At 41.6% G+C, this 12,874-nt stretch overlaps 1 protein-coding gene across 10 annotated transcripts in view; it reads left to right on the top strand.

The window, feature by feature from the left end:
- Nucleotides 1-12,874, top strand: part of RBFOX2 (RNA binding fox-1 homolog 2) — a 320,956-nt gene that overhangs the window by 273,089 nt on the left and 34,993 nt on the right. For all 10 annotated transcript variants that reach the window (XM_038756331.1, XM_038756330.1, XM_038756337.1 and 7 more), the window contains exon 4: nucleotides 3,153-3,206. In XM_038756331.1, coding sequence (XP_038612259.1) covers nucleotides 3,153-3,206 — 54 coding nt within the window. The remainder of the gene's footprint in view (nucleotides 1-3,152; nucleotides 3,207-12,874) is intronic.

Here is a 12,874-nt window from a genome sequence, read left to right as displayed (position 1 = left end):
GCCCTTGCTTAGTTATAGTAGGGATTGCCTAGTGGAACAAAAGCTACGTGTTTCAGTACCCACTAACTCACTAGTATGCCTTGAGAGACTTTGATTTCAGAATTGACTAAGTTAGCTGGGTAGCCAAGTTAGTGATTTCAAGAAAAGACTGCTGAGCCTGGCATGGCTTTGGCTCATGCCTAGTGAAAGGCAGAGAGGATGGTACTCCCATTTATCTTTCAGGCACAGCTAGCGAGGCAAACACAGCCAAATCTCACTGCTAGCAAGGCAAACACAGAGAAGCAGCGTGGCTCAGTGGAAAAGAGCACGGGCTTTGGAATCAGAGGTCATGGGTTCAAATCCCAGCTCCGCCACTTGTCAGCTGTGTGACTTTGGGCAAGTCACTTAACTTCTCTGTGCCTCAGTTACCTCATCTGTAAAACGGGGATTAAGACTGTGAGCCCCACGTGGGACAACCTGATCACCTTGTAACCACCCCAGCGCTTAGAACAGTGCGTTGCAAATAGTAAGCACTTAATAAATGCCATCATTATTTTATTATTAACAAAATAGAATAGTAAATATGTACAAGTAAAATCAATAGAGTAATAAATCTGTACAAATATATATACAAGTGCTGTGGGGAAGGGAAGGGGGTAGGGTGGGGGGGGTGGGGAGGAGGAGAGGAAAAAGAGGTTCAGTCTCTCCTTGAGAAGCAGTGTGGCCTGGTGGAAAGCACCCAGGTCTGGGCCTGCCCTGTGACCTTTGTCAAGCCACGTAACTTTTCTGTGCCTCCGTTTCCTTGGCTATAAAAAGGGAATTCAATAAAAAAAGCATTTAACAAATGCCACAGTTATTATTACTTTAGCCTTAAATGGGTTTTCTTTGCCCACCCATCTGCTTGCTGCGTTGCTGCCCCAGCAGGAGTGAGAGAATGCAAGTGTCCTTACAAACCACCAGCTTGGTTATTTTCATCAAACCAGCCATGTTGGCATCAGCTGAAAGCGTCCTTATTTTGGATGACTGCCTTGTTTTTGTTTTTGAATGCTATTTGTTAAGCTTTTACTAGGTGCTAGGCACTGTACCAAGTACTGGGGTAAATCAATCAATTGTATATATTATGTGCTTACTATGTGCAGAGCACTGTATGAAGCCCTTGGGAGAGTATTACAGAATTAGTAGACAAATTCCCTGCCACAATGAGCTTGCGTCTAGAGGGGGAGACAGACATTATTACGAATAAATTACTACTTTATAATAATTTAAAGTGCTGTGAGGTTGGCAGAGGGGAGAATATCAACTGTCCAAAGGTCACAGAGTGAGGTGCGTAGTTGAGAAGGCGAGAGCAAACGGGGAAAAGAGGGTTTAATTGGGAAAGGCCAAGGGGAAGAGATGTGACCTTTGTAATACTTTCAAGGTGGAGAGCATGGTGGTCCGGTGTATATCGAGGGGAAGGGAATTTCAGGCTAGAGATACTAGATAATCAGGTTCAACATGTTATGGGCTTTATCCAAATAATATAATAATAATGGTATTTGTGAAGCACTGACTATATGCCAGGCACTGTACTAAGCGCTGGAATAACTATGGTATTTGTTAAGCACTTGCTACTTGCCAAGTACTGTTCGAGCACTGGGGTAGATACAAGGTAATCAGGTTGTCCCACGTGGGGCTCACAGTCTTAATCCCCATTTTGCAGAAGAGGTAACTGAGGCACACAGAAGCGAAATGGCTTGCTCAAGGTCACACAGCAGATAAGTGGCAGAGCCAGGATTAGAACCCACGACCTTCGGCCCCCCCAGGCCCGTGCTCTATCCACTAAGTCATGCTTCTTCTCTAAGAAATATTAATGAAAATAATATAACTGTGGGTGTCTCTTTAGTTGAAGACTTTTCTGCCCTCTAGACGCTAAGCATCATGGGCGGGGATCATGTCTACCAACTTCACTGTATTGCACTCTCCATTGCACTTAGTACAGTGCTTAGCACACAGTAAGCATCAATGCATACCACTGATTGATTATTTTTATGTGCTTATTTTATGTGCCCTTGAGTAGATGCAAGATGATAACCCCCCCAGGGGCAGCCCACGAGACCGGGGTCTCCTTGTCTTGTGAGAAGCAGCATGGCTCAGTGAAAAGAGCCCGGGTTTGAGAGTCAGAGGTCGTGGGTTCAAATCCCAACTCCGCCACTTGTCAGCTGTGTGACTTTGGGCAAGTCACTTAACTTCTCTGGGCCTCAGTGACCTCATCTGTAAAATGGGGATTAAGAATGTGAGCCTCCCATGGGACACCTGATCACCTTGTATCCTCCCCAGCACTTAGAACAGTGCTTTTGCACATAGTAAGAGCTTAACAAATGCTGTTATTATTATTATTATTATTATTATTATAACAATGATAATATTTAAGCCCTTGTATGTGCCATGCACTGTTCTGGGGTAGATACAAGGTTATCAGGTTGGACGCAGTCACTGTCCCACGTGGGGCTCACAGTCTTAATCTCCATTTTATAGACGAGGTAACTGAGGCCCAGAGAAGTGAAGTGACTTGCCACAGCAGACGAGTGGCAGAGCTGGGATTCGAACCCAGGTCCTTCTGTATGGAGCACTGTACGCACGGTATGATATAGGTTATAGAGTTAGTAGACTTGTAACCTGCCCACAAGGAGCTTATAGTCTATTGGAGGAGCTTGCAAATCTACAGTGTAGAACAGAGAAACTAATCGGCTGCTGATGGGAGAGTTGATGTTGTGACAGGGTAGCCAAGAGCCACTTAAATATACCCTGAGTGCACAAACTCAATAAATGAGGCTATTCATAAAACCCTAATGACTTGCCCAAGGTCACACAGCAGGTAAGTGGCAGAGATTAGAACCCAGGTCCTCTAACTCCAAGGCCCCTGCTGTTTGCCCGAGACCATAGTGCTTCCCACTGAAATACTGGAAAAACTAGGGAAAGGGGAAAAGGAAAAATAAAAGCAGTTTGGTGACCAATGAAAGGGCCGAAACTAAGATTGAAACTTGGTGACCTAAGAAGAAATGGAAATACGAAAGGAGACAAGCCCTCAGAAGGAGGAATTTAACCTGCCCCTTTTCCTGATTTGAAAATTGGAAATAGGTGGCACGGAGAAGGTGTGTAACTGAAAATAAATATGTTTTCTTTTGTCTCTGCAGCAGTTTGGCAAAATCCTTGATGTAGAAATAATCTTTAATGAACGTGGCTCCAAGGTAAGTTCCATTTCTGTATCTATTGCTCTTGTTTCATTAGTGAATAAAGGCCAGTAGATGGCTCAGAGTAGATCTACAGTTAGATGAGTGCAAACAGGCTGCTTGGAGCAGTGGAAAAATATATTTCCGATACTGCAAAAATCCTACTCCTTTAAAGCCTGGGGTGTTCAGAGCAGACCATCCCTGTAAATACCTAGGGCACAATTCCAGCAAGAGTCTTCTTCACTGTGGAATTGTTTGGCCTGAACTTCCTTCCTCCCGCAGAAAGTAGAGGTTAGAAAAACTGAGACACTTTGACCTTTGCACAGATAGCGGCTGTTCCGTGCTTTCAAAAAATGAACTCAATGTCAAGAGTATTTTTTTGGTAATAGATAAGTCACCTCATCTATAAAAATAATAATCCTGTCTTTTTTAAGAAAATTGAACAGACCTTTAAACAATGGTAAAGGTTGGGAGCACATTTGAGTTTTTAATGACAAAGCCATCCCAGTGATCTGATCTTATGAACTCATGTATTTTCACTTAAGAAGTGTGCATGTGTGTACTCAAATACGCACACACCCAAACACACACAGATATGCTGGAGTGAACTTCAGTACTAATTTAATCATCAAGAGATCTGATTTTTCCATTGCATTCAGTTTCCAAGAACAGTGATTCTGGCCATTCTTTGAATCAGAATGGCATTGCACAATTTGACAGACCTGTTGACCTCTTCTAAAGACATTTTAGGTGGGCACAGTAAACAAGTCTGCTGCAGATCAAGAATGAGATTTGTTAAAACCTTATCTGAGAACCTTAGGTAATTTCTTATTAAAGTGTTTGACTTTACCTATGATAAAAAATAAAATGTTCTTTTCCCCCAACAAGTTAGGTTCACCATTCTGAAATTCTCAGCCTGCTCTGTTTGGAATCCAGGAACAAGCAGGCTATTGGAGACGCTAACACAAGTTTGTTTCCCTGAAATGAAAATAGAGGATTAGATCTCCAACTGTGTGGCATGATCAAATATGTTGACAAGTAGGCTTTTGGCTTAGTTTAATTTGGGAGTTATCCTTCTGTCTACAAACAAAATAAAATCTAAGTGGTTATCAGAAGCAGTTATGGCTAAATTGATAAGTAGCCATTCTTTACTCACCTTTGAGGCATTTCTAGATTTGAGCTGACTGAGTCAGCTTTGATTTAGTTACTTCTTGGGGATTCTAGAGAGCGCTTTTAGCCTCTGGAAAGTCAAATGAGTTTAACCAGTTCACCTGACCGAGAATAAAGGAGTACATATTTACCTTTCCACCCCCTTCCACACTGCACCACAAAATCTGTAGGTGTGTCCTTGCTCGGGGCAAGATAGACAGCTGTGTTTCCCTTTCCCATCTGCTGCCTACACCCAAAGAAGTGTAAAACACATAATGTGTACAGAAATGGTAATGGAAGTGGTAGAACAAACTAGGTTATGGAAAGAAAGAAGAGGGCTGTTAAAAGTGTCACTCCATTTCAATGAAGCAAAGTTTCTCAGCTGCCCAGGACCAGTATCTATGAAGACCATACAACCACCTGCCTCCCTCTTCATCCCTGATCGCTCAGGCAGACTCAGTGTAGAATTGAGCAGTTCTGAAACCTTCTAGAAAAATTGAACAGGCTGACCAAGACACGTGTATTTACGGAATGATCCAATTTCCATCACAGATAAGGATGAACTCTGACACCCACCCCTACCTCCTCCTCCCTTCAAAATGATAACCACACTGAGGTTTCTTTTTCTAAAGGTGTAGTTGGAAGCATTGATTTTTGACTCTTAAGTACGTTACTTGTATAAGATGATAACTTCCGGTTTTCAGTCAAATGCGAAAAAAAAAATGTTTGCTGTTGATCTCCCTTCTGAATTTTTCCCAGGAAATTATTCGGTAAGTATTTTTTTTAAACGGAAAGTATTCAAACAAGAAAAAAGGTTGCAATTTTTTTTCTCATTTGATCTCCATCCCTCTCGTACTTTGTCCCGTTACTCGTCAGTTTCTTAGCAACAGGTAGATATAAAACTGACACACTTGGTTGTTTGGAGATGAGAAAAGAAGCATGAATGACTAAAACCTAAATTGGGTGTCTCCATCCTGATTTCTTATCAAAGTTTACCTGATACGTTACCAAATTTCTACAGTAAATTAGTGGGCCTTAAGGACACTTAAATATCCCAATCTCAAGTCTGAAAACCGGAAGCCCCAATAAAATTTAATGGGAATTGTACTTGCCCAAAAAATAGACAGACTGCTCCCTTGAAGGAAGCTCACTTCGATTTTGGGGGGAAGCAAAGGAGATTGATTTTTCTGAGGGCTTCTTTCATTCAGCGCTTAGAACAGTGCTTCGCACATAGTAAGCACTTAAATGCCATTATTATTATTATTATTCCTTCTTGTTTTTTTTTCCTTTCCCCTAAAATTTTAAAAGTAGTTGGATGGAATTTTTTCTGGCCTATAATTTTCATTCTAAATTAATGATACAAACCCTCTCTCTCTCCCCCATATCTCTCTCTCCCTATTTCTCTCTCTCTCTCTCTCTCTCTCTCTCTCTCTCTCTCTCTCTCTCTCTCTCTTTCTTTCTCTCTCACTCTCTCACTGTCTCTCTCTCATTCCAAAACCAGTGCTGCTACTTCTGACCTTGTCCCATGTTCTCACTGGCCCTTTTTAATTCCCTCTGGATTGCTATGAGGCACACCCTGTTATTCTGTAGTGGATGGTTGAAAAAGCAATACAGTAAATCCCCAGTTGTCCCATTCGGATCAGCCCCCCCCAACATCGATGGGAAATCTTTCCACGGGTTGAGCGGGCGGTATTTTGCCCCTTCCCGAAATGTGAATTTCTTGACTGGAATGGGCCCCTGGAGTTACTTGAAAGCTGTTAATTTGGGGACTGAACACTGCCGCCCTTCCTTTGGGGGTCCACCTGAAGTGAGTCGGTGATCGCTTTTCTTTCTACGATTCAGGTTAATCTTCTTAGCCTTCTATTTATCATCCTACCCCCATCTCCAGTGGTGAGATTGCCATGTGCCCTATAAGGATCAGAAAAGAAAAACCTTGAAAAACTGAGGCACAAACCACCATGTTGAATGGAACAACTCCTTTGTCCTGGAGGGTCTTTCTCTGTGAAGGAAAGGGTACTGCTGGTTTTTTCTGAGGGGGAGCCAAGTGAAATTACTGATGAAATAGCTAACATTTGGTCCTGCTACGATGATCTGAGAAGCTGCCTTCTGATCCCCCAGTGCTGTAAAAAGAATGAAAGAGTGATATCCCCGACTGATTGGCTAGGGAGCCTGATTGTGTGAGACAGATTATTCCCACCACCGTGTCCCACTTGGGAAGGCGGTCTGTTCGGCCACTGGTCTGGACGATAGCTCTTGCTGCTGTCCTTCTGAAAATACACATTAACATCACACAGCCTTCTGGCTTGCTGGTGGTGATGGGGTTATTTTATAATTTTATTTTTTTAATTTTTTTTTAAAGCTTGCCTGTTGAGTGTGGCTTCAGTTTTCCCCAAATAGAGGATTGGGTGCTGTGATTTTTTTGGTTTCCAAGGAAACTAGCTAATTGCTTTCATTTCTCCTCTTTTTGCCTTTGGAGTTCTAGGCTTTATTTATCTACATTTTTTTTTAATGGTTTGCTGTTGTTTTCCTTTTAATCGATGACTTTCTTTCTGCCTTTTCTGTTCTCCTTCACCGCTTAAAAATTCCACTGCCTTGATCCCTTATGATTCATCGGAACATAGGTGATGATTCTATCCATTTGAGAATTACAAAAAAGGAAAGTGGTCTCTTAGTAAATCAGTCTCCCAAATGGAATAATAGGAAATCAGTGTAGTGGGTGTTTGGTTTCATCAGCGCTTAGAACAGTGCTTGGCACATAGTAAGCACTTAACAAATGCCATCACTATTTTCCATTTTTTAAATTTGGTGTTATTTTTAAGCAGGTAAAAGCCCCCAGCTGGCGCCTACAGCATTTAAAGAGCTAAATATCTCCAATGAGAAAATATCCTCAACTGGTATTTGAAAAATATTCCGTTCTTTTGCAAAAAAAAAAAAAGCATTAAACATGTTAAAAAAAAATACTGAACCACAATTGCCAGTTGGCTAGTAGATTTTTAAAAAAAGCTAATTTGTTGATTTTGGAGGATCCGGGTAGGTGATCAATGACAAATTTTATGAAGGAGAATGAGTACGGTTGGCACAATTCACGTCCTTGTATTAGTATGATGAGAAATGGCAATAGTTTACGGAGGCAAAACTCCAGAGCCCTCCCTCCCCCCGAAAAATGCCTTGCTTCAGAAAGGTTTTTAAAAAGATCTTTTTCTGCAAGATAAAATGTGTCCACTCTGAATAAAATGATTTAGAAAAAGCCTGACTTGAAATAATTAACACATAAATCACTGTTCTGGATGTTGTTTGTTTTAATTGCTCTTAATTGGTCTTAGTTGTCTTAAATTAAGTAATGTTAATAATATGCTTATTCACGTATATTTATATTTCAAGTTGGGAAAATTGCTCGAGTTGCCACTCGGAACCTTTCAAAGTGATCTATAAATGTATCCATTCCAAATGTTACGGCATGATTAAAGTCTCATTGGTAAAATCATCTTTTGGAAATTGAAAGGGGAAGGCGGGTTTTTTCTTTGTATTTTGTTTGTTTCATTTTGAGAGACTCTGGTCTAATTAAGAAGTATTAGTGAAAATGGACCACTTGGCGACTGGGATTCTCTATCAAGTCCAGTGTTATTTAATCAATCAGTCACTGGTATTTATTGAGCGCTTATTGTGTGCAGAGCTCTGTACTAGGCTCTTGGGAGAGTACAATACAACAGAGTTGGTAGACACATTCCCTGCCCACATCAAGTTTGCAGTCATTTGAACTCCATCCCCTTGACTGGAATGAGTGTCTGGTGGGGTCGTTATTGTCCATTATATTGTACTCTTCCCAACCACTTAATACCATGCTCTGCACACAGTAAGTGCTCAATAAATACCCTTGATTGATTGGTATTTAAAAGAGCTGTATTGGTGAGAGCAATGATAAAATTGTGACTGCTAAGAATGTTTCTTATTGTGCATTCTCATCACTCCACTCAGATGATAAATTCAGGGGGGTTGGGAAATCATGGAGTCCTCTAATCCCAAACCTCAGAAGCAGTATTGCTGCTCAAGTCACCTGGCTGTTTCCCCGGGCTTCTGGCCTTAACTTAATGCAGAAGGGGTTAATATATATATATATGCATATATATGTATATTAAAAAACTCATTTTTGAATGAAGCAACAACTAAGGCTTTGTATTTCAGCATCCTGGCATAGGTAATCCTGCTGGGTCAATGTTTTTCCACCCTGCTTCAAACTAAGGGTTAACAATTGCATGGATTTCAAGAGGGCTTAGTTTACTTTCCTTTGGTTTTCATTTTCTGTTATTTGCTTTTATTTCTATTTATTTTTTTTTTAATTTCTGTGTTCTGGCCATACCCAGGAGAACCGTCCGCTTTTGATTTCTCCCTTAACAGTTACATGGTAAATTTTCTTTCTCATTCTTCGGAGATGGAAACATTCAAAGACGATATAAGATATATCTATATATTTATTTACACTGCTCATCCTGTTGCTTGTTATTTATTGCAGAGTCTGAGGCCAGACTAAAAAGGTGACAGTTACTCGGCTCCCAAAGGCCCTTGACTAAGAAATGGGGGATGGGGACGATGTATAGAAACTGCCGACAGCCTGAAGAGCGGGAGTCTCGAGGGACTTAGTCGTTTCTGGGTACACAACGGACACATAGTGATTAAATTTCCAAAAGAGAACTAAGTAAATGTCGAGGCTGTTGCCAGTTCGAGTACTCAGCCACTTTCTAATGGAGGGACTCTCTGCGGAGGGAGTCAGATTGCCGGTCTTCTCATTGAATCCAGATGTTTACAAGCATCATAGTTTTCAGTAAACCAGATGAGGAGGGGGTGGGGGGTGCTGGGCATGTTTGGAAGAAATACCTTTCCCCTAGTTTCCCTCCAAGAAGCTTTCTTCTGAACTCCTTTACGTGGGAGAGGTCAGACTTGAAGGAAGTTCTGTTGAAGAATTGAGAGTTTGCCCATTCAGGCTGTTGGGCCTGTTTATCAGATCAGTCTTACATGAAATTGATTAGGTGAACCCCAGGAGTTTGCTCTGGGGTTGGAGATATGAGGGGTTTGATCCTTTTAAAATTCAGCAGTCAGAAATATAAAATTGGCTGGAAATTAGATTTCCAGAGAGAGAGGGGAGCTGACTGTTTTAAATAGAATTGTATTTGAAAATGCCGTCTCTTGCATTGTAACTTTCGTAGCTCATTGATCATTTGCAATAAAAAAACGATTCTTAAAAGGAAAACACTTAGCAAAATTAAGGCTTTTTTCCCCTTGAGATTTCTTACGTGAAAGTGAGCCGTAGTAGAAGTGACTGGCAAGTGTGAAGCTATTGGGCCAGCTGATAATCTGCCTCTTTCAAGTCCACATTAGAGACCCTTTACCATTAACCCCGGTTTGGAACGAACTCGAGTATTGTTGAGTTCTCCCTCAATCAATCAGTGGTATTTATTGAGCGCTAACTGTGTGCAGAGCACTGTACTAAGAGCTTGGGAGAGAACAGTATAAACTGAGTTGGTAGACATGTTCCCTGCCCACAACAAGCTTACGTTTTAGAGCTGAGACTCTTGAGCCACTAGAGCTGAAGAGTGTTTCTTTCAAGCAGCCAGCTTTCATTCTGCCATTTTCACCAAGCTTGTGTTTCAGATCACGATTGTCCACTACATCAAACACTGGCTTTTTTTTCTTCCAGCTCTCCTTGGTGATGGGGCCACTAAGTATGACTGTCTAGTACAGGTCTATTAATCTTAGTCTTTTCAAGCATATATACTTGCCTCTTCTCAGCTAAAAAAAAAAATTTCAAAATAATTTTGGGAACAGAATTCAATATTGGCTTGGAGATAGTTGTTTATTATTGAGAGCATTTTAAATGAGCAGACTTGAATGTTAAAATTGAACATTTGCTGCTGATTACATTCTTGGTCTTTTTTAGCTGTGTCCTAATTCAGGGCTTGAGATACCACCATACTCCTTTTGGAAGCAAATGAAATATTCAGATGTTGCATGGCATCCAGAAAGGAGAGGTTTGGGTGAATGGCATTATTATTATTGTTGTTAATAGTAATATAATAGGTTATAATATGATACAATATAATAATTTATTATATACTTGTGATATTTGTTAAGCATTTACCATGTATTAGCACTGTTCTAAGTTCCGGAGGAGATGGAAGTTAATCAGGTGAATCTCAGTCCCTGTCCCATGTGGGGTGCACAGTCTAAGAGGGAGTACAGGCAGTCCCCATTGTACAGATGAGGAAACTGAGGCCCAGAGAAGTTAGGTGACTTGCCCATGGTCACTCGGGAAGCAGGTGGCGGGGCCTGGGTTAGAACCCAAATCCTCTGTCCCCCAGTGTGCCTCGTAGATCAGGCTTATTCCTCTGAAGTCTTTCCAGTAGACATGCAAATGAAGAGAGAAGAAAGACTGAAAATTAAACTCGCATTTCACTGGATTGCAGGATTGGGGAACGAAAATGATCATTGTACTGGAAAAAAGTCTGGTTTTCACTGCGGAAACCTGAGTGTAAACTGAAAAAGTCCGCAGTTATATAAGTACAAGGCAGCAGGCTTTTTTCGTACATAGAATGGATCTATCTCTTCTAGACTGTGAGCCCGCTGTTGGGTAGGGACCGTCTCCGACTTGCCAACTTGTACTTTCCAAGCGCTTAGTACAGTGCTCTGCACACAATAAGCGCTCAATAAATTATGAATGAATGAATGAATGAATCTATCATTTCACCAGGGCTCTTTTTTACATACACCTCCCCCCACCCTGCATCAAACCCCCCTCTTCTTCTTTCAGCTATGTTTGTGCAGGCTGAAAAAATCTGGGGGCTAGGTGCACTTGTGAGTCCAGTCTCCAAGACTAGGGTGCCCCCTTCTTGGCTCTTACTTGATTAGCCCTCTCAGAGGTGGTGAGATGAGAGGGCCTATGCCTGGTAATATCACAGCTCATATGCCTGCGAGGAAGCATGGCCCTCTCCAGTCTTTGGTCCAGATTACGTAGTACAAGAATCACCTGTCACAAGGTTGTCACTAGTCAAAAAGGTGCCCTAGGCAAGCATCCCAGCTTCCCTGGGAAATCCTGGTGGACCAGGAGCTCTCTCTCTTTCTCTCTCTCTATTTTTTATGGTATTTGTTAAGTGCTTACTATGTGCTGCTGTATGCACTAGGGAAGATAATAATAATGATGGTATTTGTTAAGCGCTTACTAAGTGCAAAGCACAGTTCTAAGCGCTGGGGGGGATACAAGGTGATCAGGTTGTCCCAGCGTGGGGCTCACAGTCTTCATCCCCAATTTACAGATGAGAGAACTGAGGCACAGAGAAGTTAAGTGACTTGCCCAAAGTCACACAGCTGACAATTGGCAGAGTCAGAATTTGAACGCATGACCTCTGACTCCAAAGCCCGTGCTCTTTCCACTGAGCCACACTGCTTCTCCAAGTCAATCAGATCCAAGTCAGTCAGATCAGACACAGTCCATGCCTTTTTTGGGGCTTCCAGTCTTTATCCCCATTTTCCAGATGAAGGAAGTATGGCCCAGAGAAGTGAAGTGACTTGCCCAAGGTCACAGAGCAGACAAGTGGTGGAGTTGGGATTATTCATTTATTCATTCGATCGTATTTATTGAGCGTTTATTCTGTGCAGAGCACTGTACTAAGTGCTTGGGAGAGTACATTACAAGAGTAAACAGACACATTCCCTGACCTCAATGAGTTTACAGTCTAGAGGAAACTAAATGAATGAATGAGTGAAAAACTTAGTGAAGACACCTCTCCAAGAGGCCTGCCTTGACTACTTTCCTTTTCTACTCCCTTCTGCATTTCCCTTGCACTTGGCTTTGCTTCCCTTTATTCACCCCCTCTCAGCCCCATAGCACTTATGTGTACATCTGTAATTATTTATATTAATGTTTGTCTCCCTGTCTAGACTGTAAGTTCATTGTGGGCAGGGAATGTGTCTACCATCCCCGTTATATTGTGCTCTCCCAAGTGTGGGCAGGGATTGTGTTGCTTTATTGCTGAATTGTATTTTCCAAGCACTTAGTAGAGTGCTCTACACACAGTAAGCACTCTGTAAATACGATTAAATCATCATCAATCATATTTATTGAGCGCTTACTATGTGCAGAGCACTGTACTAAGCGCTTGGGAAGTACAAATTGGCAACATATAGAGACAGTCCCTACCCAACAGTGGGCTCACAGTCTAAAAATGAAATGTGTGTAGTAAAAATGAAAGTGTGTAGTACAGTGTTCTGCACACAAAAATGCTCAATAATTATGATTACATCAGGCTGCCTGATAATGTAGAAACCAATGCCATTTTCTGGGTAGATGCTTCAGTGCCCTAGAAGGCTCTCTCCTGTTGGAGCATTCTGTGTTTCCATGGTAGTGTCCACTGTGGTGGTAGTAATAAACCAGATTTCTTCCCTTGGGGACCAGTTCAGAAGATTACCGCACCCATCCTCTGAATCATTCTATTACATTTTGGTGACAGACTGCATTAACGTTACAATTTACATCACCAACTTGCTTT

This window comes from Tachyglossus aculeatus, chromosome 14 (genome assembly GCF_015852505.1).
Source record: "Tachyglossus aculeatus isolate mTacAcu1 chromosome 14, mTacAcu1.pri, whole genome shotgun sequence".
NCBI lineage: Eukaryota > Metazoa > Chordata > Mammalia > Monotremata > Tachyglossidae > Tachyglossus > Tachyglossus aculeatus.
This window is presented reverse-complemented; position numbering and strand designations above follow the sequence as displayed.